Below are 13676 nucleotides of genomic sequence, written 5' to 3'. Positions count from 1 at the left end.
TTTAAACACAAGGAATCTGATCTACTCTTTATTTAAACTGACATACTCCATATTCAATTCATGTTTTCTCCCCTGTGTGGACTCTCACATGTCTTTTAAGTGACCGTGATGAGTAATATGTCTTCCCACAGTCTGAGCATTTGTAAGGCTTCTCCCCTGTGTGTATTCGCTCATGAGACATCAGGCTTCCTAACTCGCTAAATCTCTTTCCACACTGGGAGCAGCGGTAAGGCTTCTCCCCTGTGTGTATTCCCTCATGTTTTTTCTGATTACTTAAGTGGGCAAAACGCTTTCCACACTTGGAGCAGTGGTACGGCTTTTCTCCTGTATGCATTCTCTCGTGTATTTTCAGGCTCCATAATGTTGTAAAACTCTTTCCACACTGGGAGCAGTGGTACGGCTTTTCTCCTGTATGTATTCTCTCGTGAATTTTCAGTGTCCCTATCGTTGTAAAACTCTTTCCACACCGGGAGCAATGGTAAGGCTTCTCACCTTTGTGTAATCTCTCAGGTCCTTTCAGGTCCCTTAACTGGTTACAACCGGTTCCAAACTGGGAACAGTGGTAAGGCTTCTCCCATGTGTGTATTCTCCCATGTTGCTTCAGGTGTCCTTTCTGGTTAAAACTCTTTCCACACTGAGAGCAGTGGTAAGGCTTCTCCCCTGTGTGTATTCTCTCATGTGTTTTCAGGTTACATAACAGGGTAAAAGTATTTCCACACTGGGAGCAGAGGTAAGGTTTCTCCCCTGTGTGTATCCTCTCATGTTGTTTCAGGTCCCTTAACCCGTTACAACCCGTTCCACACTGGGAGCAGTGGTAAGGCTTCTCCCCTGTGTGTATTTTCTCATGTTGGTTCAGGTGTCCTTTCTGGTTAAAACTCTTTCCACACTGGGAGCACTGGTGTCGTCTTGCTGGTTTGGACATACCTGGCTCTGGTTCCTCCGAGTCTGGTCTCTCTCCTGCCAAAAACAGATTGTTTATTTAAATAGACCTGAATGAAACCTCCATATGATAAAATAGCCTTGCAATGAGGGAAAATCCTAATCAGATCCCTCAATAACCTATAGCCAGTATTAACAATCTTGTTGTGATGTTAAAACAAATTATGTTGTAGAGCTTCCTGGTAATTACTGATAATATGTTTACATTACTTATTTTATAAATACTGTTTTTACAAGTCAGAACACAAAAAAAACTAAACAGTTCTAGGACACTGAAGACACAGACATCACTGGATTCCAATCGAGCAGGTGGTTCTGAATAAATAACCTTCATAGTGATAATATGTTTACATTACTTATTATTCTTTCTGTTTTAGAAGTCAGAACACAAAGAACTAGACAGTTCTAGATCACTCAAGACATAATTGGATTCTATGTTCTACAGTTCTGTGACACTGAAGACACAGACATCACTGGATTCCAATCAGCAGGTGGTTCTGAATAAATAACCTTCATAGTTGTATGAACAGAATGCGACCTACACACTTCCTTAAACATGAAATAAGTAAAGAAGTCATTTTATGTGAAAATCCAAAACATGTATTTACGTGGAAGGGTTTCGACACGCTATTTAAATGGCCCAATTCATTTAGACGTTAACACATTTTCAACACTTTGACTGTCACTGAAGTCACAACATTTTGGGTAAAGTAAAAAAATAAGGTGAAATATTTTTGGGAAATGTCCTAAAACTGTTAGTAACTATATATAGTACATCTATATATATATATAGCCATATTATAAAGTCTGAAAGGGCTTGGTCAGTCACATGAATTCACTATGACATCATCATATGTTCCTAAAACTGATAGTAACTATATATAGCACATCTGATAGTAACTATATATAGTACATCTGATAGTAACTATATATAGTACATCTGATAGTAACTATATATAGCACATCTGATAGTAACTATATATAGCACATCTGATAGTAACTATATATAGTACATCTGATAGTAACTATATATAGCACATCTGATAGTAACTATATATAGTACATCTGATAGTAACTATATATAGCACATCTGTTAGTAACTATATATAGTACATCTGATAGTAACTATATATAGCACATCTGTTAGTAACTATATATAGCACATCTGATAGTAACTATATATAGCACATCTGATAGTAACTATATATAGCACATCTGTTAGTAACTATATATAGTACATCTGATAGTAACTATATATAGTACATCTGATAGTAACTATATATAGTACATCTGATAGTAACTATATATAGCACATCTGATAGTAACTATATATAGCACATCTGATAGTAACTATATATAGTACATCTGATAGTAACTATATATAGTACATCTGATAGTAACTATATATAGCACATCTGATAGTAACTATATATAGCACATCTGTTAGTAACTATATATAGTACATCTGATAGTAACTATATATAGTACATCTGATAGTAACTATATATAGCACATCTGATAGTAACTATATATAGCACATCTGATAGTAACTATATATAGCACATCTGTTAGTAACTATATATAGTACATCTGTTAGTAACTATATATAGTACATCTGTTAGTAACTATATATAACACATCTGATAGTAACTATATATAGCACATCTGTTAGTAACTATATATAGCACATCTGTTAGTAACTATATATAGCACATCTGATAGTAACTCTATATAGCACATCTGATAGTAACTCTATATAGTACATCTGATAGTAACTATATATAGCACATCTGTTAGTAACTATATATAGCACATCTGATAGTAATTCTACTGAACAAAAATATAAACGCAACATGTAAAGTAGAGGTCGACCGATTTGGATTTTTCAACGCAGATTTGTAACAAATACAACAATACTGAATGAACACTTTTATTTTCACTTAATATAATACATTTATAAAAATCCATTTAGTCTCAAATAAATAATGAAACATGTTCAATTTGGTTTAAATAATGCAAAAACAAAGTGTTGGAGAAGAAAGTAAAAGTGCAATATGTGCCATGTAAAAAAGCTAAAGTTTAAGTTCCTTGCTCAGAACATCAAATCAAATCAAATTTTATTTGTCACATACACATGGTTAGCAGATGTTAATGCGAGTGTAGCGAAATGCTTGTGCTTCTAGTTCCGACAATGCAGTAATAACCAACAAGTAATCTAACTAACAATTCCAAAACTACTGTCTTATACACACAAGTGTAAGGGGATAAAGAATATGTACATAAAGATATATGAATGAGTGATGGTACAGAGCGGCATACAGTAGATGGTATCGAGTACATTATATACATATGAGATGAGTATGTAAACAACATGAGAACATATGAAAGCTGGTGGTTCCTTTTAACATGAGTCTTCAATATTCCCAGTTAAGAAGTTTTCGGTTGTAGTTATTATATGAATTATGATATTATTTCTCTCTAAACTGTTTGTATTTCATATACTTTTGATTATTGGATGTTCTTATAGGCACTATAGTATTGCCAGCCAAATCACTCAGTCAGACAAAGAAATGGTCTTCACACAGTTCGCAATGAGCCAGGCGGCCCAAAAGCGTATGCGCTTTTGTTAAATCATCACCTGTTTGGCGAAGTAGGCTGTGATTCTATAATAAATTACCAGGCACCACATTTATTATATGCAACGCAGTACAACTATGTGTAGTTAACTAGTGATTATGTTAAAATTGATATTCTAGATTCTGGAAACTTCTCCTTTAAAGCATCATTGAGAAATAACGAATTGAAGTTGGAACATTTGTAGACTAACGGTTAAGAATGTTGGGCCAGTAACCGAAAGGTCTCCGGTTCGAATCCCCACGACGGCAAGTAGTATGTTTCATCATTAGATGGTACAGTCCTCCTTTAAGACTCCATAATGTTTCATCATTAGATGCTACAGTCCTCCTTTAAGACTCCATAATGTTTCATCAGTAGACGCTACAGTCCTCCTTTAAGACTCCATAATGTTTCATCATTAGATGCTACAGTCCTCCTTTAAGACTCCATAATGTTTCATCATTAGATGCTACAGTCCTCTTTTAAGACTCCATAATGTTTCATCATTAGATGCTACAGTCCTCCTTTAAGACTCCATAATGTTTCATCATTAGATGCTACAGTCCTCCTTTAAGACTCCATAATGTTTCATCATTAGATGCTACAGTCCTCCTTTAAGACTCCATAATGTTTCATCATTAGATGCTACAGTCCTCCTTTAAGACTCCATAATGTTTCATCATTAGATGCTACAGTCCTCCTTTAAGACTCCATAATGTTTCATCATTAGATGCTACAGTCCTCCTTTAAGACTCCATAATGTTTCATCATTAGATGCTACAGTCCTCCTTTAAGACTCCATAATGTTTCATCATTAGATGCTACAGTCCTCCTTTAAGACTCCATAATGTTTCATCATTAGATGCTACAGTCCTCCTTTAAGACTCCATCATGTTTCATCAGTAGACGCTACAGCCCTCCTTTAAGACTCTATAATATTTGAAGAATCTAGATATAGTGTACTGTAGCTATTATATATAGATAGAAATGCTTTTCATTTAATCATATTTCATGGCTTTTAGAAAAATCTTACAGAGCTTGTTTTAAATATATATATTTGCCATTTTTAACAAGTTCTGTAGATCAGATTTTATTTTTTAGATTTTTTAAATTTTATTTCACCAGGTAGGCAAGTTGAGTACAAGTTCTAATTTACAACTGCGACCTGGCCAAGATAAAGAAAAGCAGTTTGACACATACAACAACAGAGTGACACATGGAGTAAACAAACATACAGTCAATAATACAGTAGAAAAACAAGTCTATATACAATGTGTGCAAATGAGGTGAGATAAGGGAGGTAAGGCAATAAATAGGCCATGCTGGCGAAGTAAATACAGTATAGCAATTAAACACTGGAATGGTAGATGTATGTGCAAAGTAGAAATACTGTGGTGCAAAGGAGTAAGATAAATAAATAAATACAGTATGGGGATGAGGTAGTAGACGGGCTATGTACAGGTGCAGTGATCTGTGAGCTGATCTGAAAGCTGGTGCTTAAAGCTAGTGAGGGAGATAAGCGTCTCCAGTTTCAGTGATATTTCTAGTTCGTTCCAGTCATTGGCAGCAGAGAACTGGAAGGAGAGGCGGCCAAAGGAGGAATTGGCTTTGGGGGTGACCAGTGAGATATAACTGCTGGAGTGCCTGCTATGGGTGTGTGCTGCTATGGTGACCAGCGAGCTGAGATACGGTTGGGCTTTACCTGGCAGAGACTTGTAGATGACCTGGAGCCAGTGGGTTTGGCGACGAGTATGAAGCGAGGGCAAACCAACGAGAGCGTACAGGTCGCAGTGGTGGGCAGTATATGGGGCTTTGGTGACAAAACGGATGGCAATGTGATAGACTGCATCCAGTTTGTTGAGTGTTGGAGGCTCTTTTGTAGATGACATCGCAAGTCGAGGATCGGTAGGATGGTCAGTTTTACGAGGAGGGTATGTTTGGCAACACGGGTGAAGGATTCTTTGTTGCGAAATAGGAAGCCAATTCTAGATTTAATTTTGGATTGGAGATGTTTGATGTTAGTCTGGAAGGAGAGTTTACAGTCTAACCAGACACCTAGGTATTTATAGTTGTCCACATATTCTAAGTCAGAACCGTCCAGAGTAGTGATGCTGGACGGGCGGGCAGGTGCAGGCAGCGATCGGTTGAAGAGCATGCATTTAGTTTTACTTGTATTTAAGAGCAGTCGGAGGCCACGGAAGGATAAATTAATGGCATTGAAGTTCGTCTGGAGGTTAGTTAACACAGTGTCCAAATAAGGGCCAGAAGTATGGTGTCGTCTGCGTAGACTAGAGTCTTGTAAAGATATAGAAGGGTGGTTGACTGGGACAGGCAATGTAAAATCCATAATGTTTTTAGGAAAAGGTTTTGTAAAACATTAACCTTACATCAGATCATCGTGAAACTTTCTCTCTAAAGCTAACGTTCATCAAGGTTTTATATGGTCTTTTGGTTTCTCTCTTTTCATTGGCAGAATCCTTTTTCAGTGTTACGATATTCATAACATCCATATCCACCAGTCTATCTTCCTGTCAACTAACAGAACTCTGCTGGTTGTCCTGGTAACAGATACCAGTCTATCTTCCTGTCAACTAACAGAACTCTGCTGGTTGTCCTGGTAACAGATACCAGTGGGCAGATCTATTTTATTTGCTCAAACTAAACTACAGCACTTACTTTGATGTGTCAAATCTGATCCTTTCTTCTCTTCTCCACCTCTTACTGTTCCACTCAGCCCTGTTGTTTTCCTGCAGTCCACCAGCAGCACAGACAACCTCTTCATACCCAGCAGTAAGGTGCTACCGGGAGAGGTACGACACGGGGACTCCGGGAGGGAGGAAGTGCTAGCATTGTCCTGGTAACCATAAAGAGGCGACACAGACACATATCATTATGGATGCTGATGTCATGAAGTGCTTTACAGAAACCCATCCCAGACCCAGAGAGAGCAAGCTGTATGCTAGACCAGACCAAGCTGTACCATCTGGTGTTCTGATCTGGAGAGACTCTTCTCTGCCTCGTCAGCATCAGGATGTTGTTGAGGCTCCGCAGAGGATCCACCATAGTCATGTCTCTCTCCTGTGTGAATGAGAACATCAAAAGATGGTAAACCTATGATCTTCTATTGCGATCACAGAGTCTTACAAGAGGCATTAATAAAAAGGGCCTAAAATGGCCACTTTCATCTTGATTTCCTAAAAAAATATTTGTGATGCAAATGTAAAAGGGTTGTTCCACAAAATGGGTGCCTTTTTTTATATTTTAAGTAGAACATATGCACCAATATTGAATTTTAAAAGACTGTTATACTAGATGAGGAGAACTTTAATGTCGACCACATGGAGAATTCAATACATCTAATTGAAAAGTCCCAAAAGTATATGAACCAATGGCAGATCGACCATTTAACAATTCCTACAGTAGGAATGCCCATTAAAAACCCCACATTAGTTCAACAACTGCATAGTTTGTGCCCCTGTTAAAGACAGTACTCACTGGTGTCAATCGGATCTTCTGTCTCCTCTTCTTTCACTCCCAAAACGTCTTCCTCCTTCACCTTTGAGACAGCATCCTCTTCCTCTCTAAAAGCTTCTTCCTCTCTTTTCACTGTAATATCCTCCTCTTCTTTTATCATTCTGAAAGATTCTTCCTCTCTTTTCACTGTAATATCCTCCTCTTCTTTTATCATTCTGAAAGATTCTTCCTTACTTTTCACTGTAATATCCTCCTCTTCTTTTATCATTCTGAAAGATTCTTCCTCTCTTTTCACTGTAATATCCTCTTCTTTTATCATTCTGAAAGCTTCTTCCTCTCTTTTCACTGCAACACCCTCCTCTTCTTCTTCTTCTTCCACGACAATGTTCAGTCCCAGAGCTTCTTTCTCCGTCCAGCAGACCTCTTCTTTAGCAGGGGAGGGGTAGTTTAGTGAGCTCATGGTCAGGGATAGTTAGTTAGCATTAGCGACTAGCCTAGTGCTAACCTCAGTATCAATCTTTAACACGTTTGCAAATTAAGTTGACCAGTTGATCCGTCAACAGAAATGTGTTTAAAACACAGATTAGCTAATGTACACAAACATGGTCGAAAGGGAGGAGAAGTTTAGTGAGCTCATGGTCAGGGATGTTAGTTAGCAAGTTAGGTAGCATTAGCGACTAGCCTAGACACTATCAATCTTTAACACGTTTGCAAATTGAACAAGCACATTAGGTTAAAGTTAACCATTAGATAAGTCAACCGAAATTTGTTTAAAACACTGAGATTAGATAATGTACATTAACATGGTCTAAATAATCAATCTTTCAGTTTTATGTTGGCTAGCAAGCTACCGAGGTGGTTGAAAGAGTAGCCGTGTTGTTGTTCCTGAAGAAGCGTCCCGTCCAGTCCATTATACGTCACTCAAGAAGCATCACCTGAAAGACGCTCATCGCCATCTGCTGGCTGGAGTGGGTAACGCATTTTGGAAACAATAGTTACTACACTTTTTGTATTGGAAATAAAGTCATAATAATTTAACAATAAACGGATATATTTTCACTCACGTGTTAGAACTAATAATATTTGATTTAAGAATTTCCTGTACACAGACGTAGATCTTAATATGAATATGTGGATGATGAACAAATACATCTATTAATAGGTAGTGTGTTAATACACATTTTCTCTGTTCATTTTTCACATTCGTTTTTATCTCGATGTTACCATACTGTTCCCTTAAAGCCAAATAGCACTTGATTATCTGTAGTGCTATACACTGAGTATACAAAACCTTAAGAACACCTGCTCCTTCCATGACTTAGACTGACTAGATTAATTCAGGCTAAAGCTACGATCCCTTATTGATGTCAGTAGTTAAATCCAATTCAATCAGTGTAGATGAAGGGGAAGGGAGACAGGTTAAATAAGGAATTTTAAGCCTTGAGACAAATGAGACATGGATTGTGCATGTGTGCCATTCAGGGGGTGAATTGGGAAGACAAAATATTTAAGTGCCTTTGAACGGGGTATGGTAGTAGGTGCCAGGCGCACCGGTTTGTGTCAAGAACTGCAACACTGCTGGTGTTTTCAGCTCAACAGTTTCCCAAGTGTAGAAAGAATGGTCCACCACCCAAACTGTGGCGGTCAGTGCCGTTTCAGATGAGGGAGGACCATTTTGTTTTTCATGAGCATGGCCTTATTTCTACTACAGCATGTTGGATGACTGTCATTCAACTGTCATTCATATTCGATTCACCCTGTTCAATGTAACAGCGATAGGTTTAGGCTACTACATGATTCTCAAATGTTCCATATACCCATCATGAGGTTGCTACAACCTAGCCTATGAATGAAGTTTACAATGTAGGTGCACACAGGTCAGTGACAGTGACACATTCAATACCACCTTGCATACTCTTGCCTGCTTCTAGCTGATATAGTGGGTAATCATTAATCCAGCAGTTGCAAACAAGAGTTTCCATTGGACAAATTCAGGTATATTGTAACCCTAGTTTTGTTCCGTTTAAGAAACTTTGTCAACAACAATCGGCACATGAATACACCGATCACACGTGAACACAGTTCACTTTCAACAACAGCCACGTTGTTTTCCTTCTCATGCCAAGCTGCACCATCTGGTGTTCTGATCTGTAGAGACTCTTCTCTGACTCGTCAGCATCAGGATGTTGTTGAGGCTCCCCAGAGGATCCACGATAGTCGTGTCTCTCTCCTGTATGAACGAGAACATCAAACAGATGGTAAACGTATGATCTTCTATTACAATCACAGGGTCTTACATTAGGTATTAATATGTCTAAAAAAGGACCTAAATTGACCACGTTAATTATGCTTTTTTTTTTTAAATACTGTTTGTGATTGATTCAATGTAAAAGTCTCGTTCCACAAAATGGGTTCCTTTTACGTCCCTGTGATATTTTAAGTAGAAATTACATTTTAAAAGCCTGTTATATTAGATCAAGTGCACTTTAATATAGACCACGTGGGGAATTCAATCAAAATCATTTAAAAGTCCTAAAAATTTGTACCAATGGCAGATTGGCCCTTAAACAATTCTGAGTGTAGAACTTCAGTAGAATGCCCCTTTGAAACACCACATTATTTCAACAACTGCATAGTTTGTGCCCCTGTTTTTAAGACAATACTCACTGGGGTTAATCTGATCTTCAGTCTCCTCCTCTTTCACTCCCAAAACGTCCTCCTCCTCCTCTTTAATTGAGATAGCCTCCTCTTCCTCTTTTACTCCAAAAGGTTCTTCCTCTTCTTTCAATGTTACGGCATCTTCCTCCTTTTTAATTCGGAATGCTTCTACCTCCTCCCCTTCCACTTTGACAACCTCTTTCCCATCTTCCTCTTTCACTGTAATATCATACTCTTCTTCTTTCAATGTGATAGCGTCCTCTTCCTCCGTTTTCATTCTGAAAGCTTCTTCCTCTCCTTTCACCAGACCGTTCTCCGTCTTGCTTAGTGAGCTCATGTTCCGGGCGATTAAGTATCAATGTAACACATATGCTAATATGTATATGCTTAACAAGCAAATCACGTTTAAATTAACTAGATGAGGTAAACAAAAGTATGTTCAAAACACAAAGATGAATATACACAAGGTTGGTCTTAAACGCTTCAATTAACCAGGACCTCAGCGACCCCTTGCCTGGAAAAAAATTACTTTAATCCATTGACACCAGCTGATGTGGTTATGGGTGTCTTTGCTATTTCAATGTATCTTGAGTAGTAATCTACCACTAGCAGATAAGTGTAATTTTTCCAATAGAACATCTCCGCCCTTATCCTTTTGCCTTGGCCGTTTTGGCAGCTCCGTTGCCATCATTGGCTCCGGATGACAAGGTTGACATTTTGTACAGACCTCACACTAGGCCACAAGCTTGGCAATCTGAGTACTCAGACCAAGCCACCACACTGACTGTTGGGCCCTCAGTCTGCATTTGGCCATGTAACTATTGTGGTAGAATTATATACATGATTTGATAACAAAAGAGAAAAGGTACACTTATGGGTGCATTCCATGTTCTGGTAAAAGGCATTTTCTATTGTATAGGGCAGGAAGAAGTTAAAGGTTATAGGGGACAATAAAAATGCAGACACATAGACGCTTAGGCTAGCTGAACATTCAAGGATTAAAGAGGTTGCCTAAAGATGGGGTCAGCCAGGTGACTAACTGATGGATGGCCTGGGGACGGGGTCAGCCAGGTGACTAACTGATGGATTGCCTGGGGATGGGGTCAGCCAGGTGACTAACTGATGGATTGCCTAAAGACGGGGTCAGCCAAATGACTAACTGATGGATTGCCTGGGGACGGGGTCAGCCAGGTGACTAACTGATGGATTGCCTAAAGACGGGGTCAGCCAGGTGACTAACTGATGGATTGCCTAAAGACGGGGTCAGCCAAATGACTAACTGATGGATTGCCTGGGGACGGGGTCAGCCAGGTGACTAACTGATGGATTGCCTGGGGACGGGGTCAGCCAGGTGACTAACTGATGGATGGCCTGGGGACGGGGTCAGCCAGGTGACTAACTGATGGATTGCCTGGGGACGGGGTCAGCCAGGTGACTAACTGATGGATTGCCTGGGGACGGGGTCAGCCAGGTGACTAACTGATGGATTGCAGGCATCGGTCACATCACAGGGGAAACACAAGTCTGTTGGACCTTGGACAAACCATATGAAGAGCAGGGGACCAGAACAGATGGGAACCCTAAAGCTACATGAGATGAAGGACACATACAATAGGGACACAGAGTTAATTACAGGGTCTGAGCACAGGCCACAGGAAGGGGGGGATGTAAATTATTATATTTAGGTCAAAGGAAAGGTCTTGACATCATATAATCTGGCCGAAAGCAGATGTGGGGGTTACTGGGCTGAACAAGCAGGACGGTCAGATTGGAATGTAAGGGGATTTGCATTGGGGCATGAACTGATAATGTATGCTAGGAGATAAAAAGGAGAGCGAGAGCTCTGGAGGTTGTGAGTCCCGTGGGTCCTGCGGGGCTCTCCGACTTACGATACGAGGGTGTATTAAAAGTCTATCATTGAATTCAAAAGTTCTCGGACGTGTCATTTTTGAACTGATTGGCCACTACACTATCCCGTTGTCCTTTCATGAGAAGGTCTCCATTACAGTGGAAGTCACTTTGGTGCACCCAATAGGGCTTCAGCAGTTGAGGCAGTTCTGGGCCATCCCTTTGGTCCACCCAATAGGGCTTCAGCAGTTAAGGCAGTTCTGGGCCATCCCTTTGGTGCACCCAATAGTGCTTCAGCAGTAGAGGCAGTTCTGGGCCATCCCTTTGGTGCACCCAATAGGGCTTCAGCAGTAGAGGCAGTTCTGGGCCATCCCTTTGGTGCGCCCAATAGGGCTTCAGCAGTAGAGGCAGTTCTGGGCCATCCCTTTTTGCACTGCTGCACTATCTGTTGGCAGATGTGGTCTTGCTGTTGCTCCTCTGCAATCTGCTGCCGTTGTCGCGCGTTTTTTTTTATTTTAGATCATACTACAGTTTCGGTTTATTTTCGATTGCGAACTACCACGTAGTTGAATCTGCTGTCGCTGTTGAAGAAACCTCCCGTACCGTCCACTAGAAATATACGTCACGCAAGAAGCATCACAGGGGAGCGTTATCTCGCTCGTCCAGGCAACATTGAGGGTTAGGTGGTTAACAGTCTAATATTGGCTATCAATTTAGAAAGAAACGAACTATAACTTGTTTTAGCAACATAGGATAAGTTTAGAGTTCGTTTTTGTAAAGTTGAATGGGAAGAACACGACAGAAAGACAATAGTAAACGGAATATCCAAGTCTCACACAAGACGGCAGACATGCTAGTTAGCCACAACGAGAACCAGATCAGCATGGATACACAAGAAGCCGCGAACTCAAGTAAGAGAAAGAACAAAACTGACCAGGATGAAACCCTTGCAACCTCTTTACCTCAGACCCCAATTAAAAATCCACCGGTGAAAAAAAGAGGCCATTTCCATGTCTGAACTTTTCTCTGCAATCCAGTCCCTTGTCAACTAAAATAGACACCACGCTCTCCAAAGTGTCCATCATAGTCCGCTACTCATAATTGTGAGCGAGAACAAGGAAAATATAACGTTCCTAGAGAATGAGTTGGAAGAAACTGCAATCCCAAAATAATGAGCTGTGTGAGAATGTAGCCGAACGTCAAATGTACTCTCGCAGGTAGAATCTGAAAATCCAAGGTGTAAAAGAGAGAGGATATTAGGGATGCAGTCATTAATATCCTGGGAAGGGTGGCTTTGTGCATCAAAGACAGGCTAAGAGATGTGGTACATCGACATGGGAAACGAAGATCTGATGGACCCCCTCGCAATATCATATTGCGCTTAACTCTGCACCATTACAGGGACATCATCTGGAGAATGGCCAAGGGAACACGTTTCTGGACGAGAAGAAGAAGCTCTGATACCGCAGGATCAGGCTGCCAGATAGAAACGTTGGCCGCTTATACAGAAGGCGCGACAAGAGGGAAAGAAGGCTGGGTTCAAGGGCCCACACGCGATTATCGAAGGAAGAATGATTACTGGGTAACTCTGTTGACATGAACCAAACTGGAACTGTGAGTACTGCCAAGAGTACAGTTATTGTACTGCCACAAGTAAATGTACTGTTCGAACTACAACTGATGAACATTTGCCCCCAAAAAAGGAAGTAAATAGATTTGTTATACGGTTAACCACCGCTACCTCAGCTGAGCGTAGTTTTCCGTCGGAGTAATCCTCTAAATGTTCACTGTTTGTTTTATTGTCCACATTACTACTTCTGTTATCTAGTTTGTGTTATTTCTTTTTTTTATACAGTTTGTTTTCAACTCACTCAATATCGTTAGTCGGAATGCCAGGGGTTTGAGAGATCTTACAAAAAGGAAAGCCTTATTTTTATATTGTAAACGCAGACGTTGTCCTTCTTCAGGAAACTCATTCAGGTGAAAGTGATTTGAAATGTTGTAAATCACAACGGGGAGACACATGGCCTATTTCAGTCATGGATCAAATCATTCTGCTGGTGTTTTGACACTTATTCACAAGTTTAAAGGTGACGTTCTAGAATCCACATCTTCACAGTTTAAAGGTGACGTTCTAGAAT

The 13676-nt window shown here is 39.9% G+C and overlaps 1 protein-coding gene across 2 annotated transcripts; it reads right to left on the bottom strand.

Moving 5' to 3' along the window:
* LOC124022481 (zinc finger protein 239-like) lies at positions 1-9800 on the bottom strand. 2 transcript variants are annotated; one of them, XM_046337399.1, is made up of 4 exons: positions 9697-9800; positions 9162-9259; positions 6232-6409; positions 1-957 (listed from the first exon to the last, which is right to left on the bottom strand). In XM_046337399.1, exons 2-4 carry the CDS (start codon positions 9162-9164, stop codon positions 59-61), a joined length of 1080 nt encoding a protein of 359 aa, XP_046193355.1. In that variant the 5' UTR covers positions 9165-9259; positions 9697-9800; the 3' UTR covers positions 1-58. The 2 variants fall into 2 exon arrangements, with proteins under 2 accessions (XP_046193355.1, XP_046193356.1); XM_046337400.1 differs by lacking the exons at positions 9162-9259; positions 9697-9800 and adding an exon at positions 6536-6567.
* Between the last annotated feature and the right edge of the window lie 3876 nt (positions 9801-13676).

This window comes from Oncorhynchus gorbuscha, unplaced genomic scaffold, assembly GCF_021184085.1.
Source record: "Oncorhynchus gorbuscha isolate QuinsamMale2020 ecotype Even-year unplaced genomic scaffold, OgorEven_v1.0 Un_scaffold_1404, whole genome shotgun sequence".
Classification (NCBI taxonomy): domain Eukaryota; kingdom Metazoa; phylum Chordata; class Actinopteri; order Salmoniformes; family Salmonidae; genus Oncorhynchus; species Oncorhynchus gorbuscha.
This window is presented reverse-complemented; position numbering and strand designations above follow the sequence as displayed.

Excerpts from the sequence above, each read along its gene's own strand:
- LOC124022481 (XM_046337399.1), bottom strand. Across the intron at positions 958-6,231 it reads ATCAGATTTGACACATCAAA|GAGAGAGACCAGACTCGGAG; the intron begins GTAAGTGCTGTA and ends TGTTTTTGGCAG.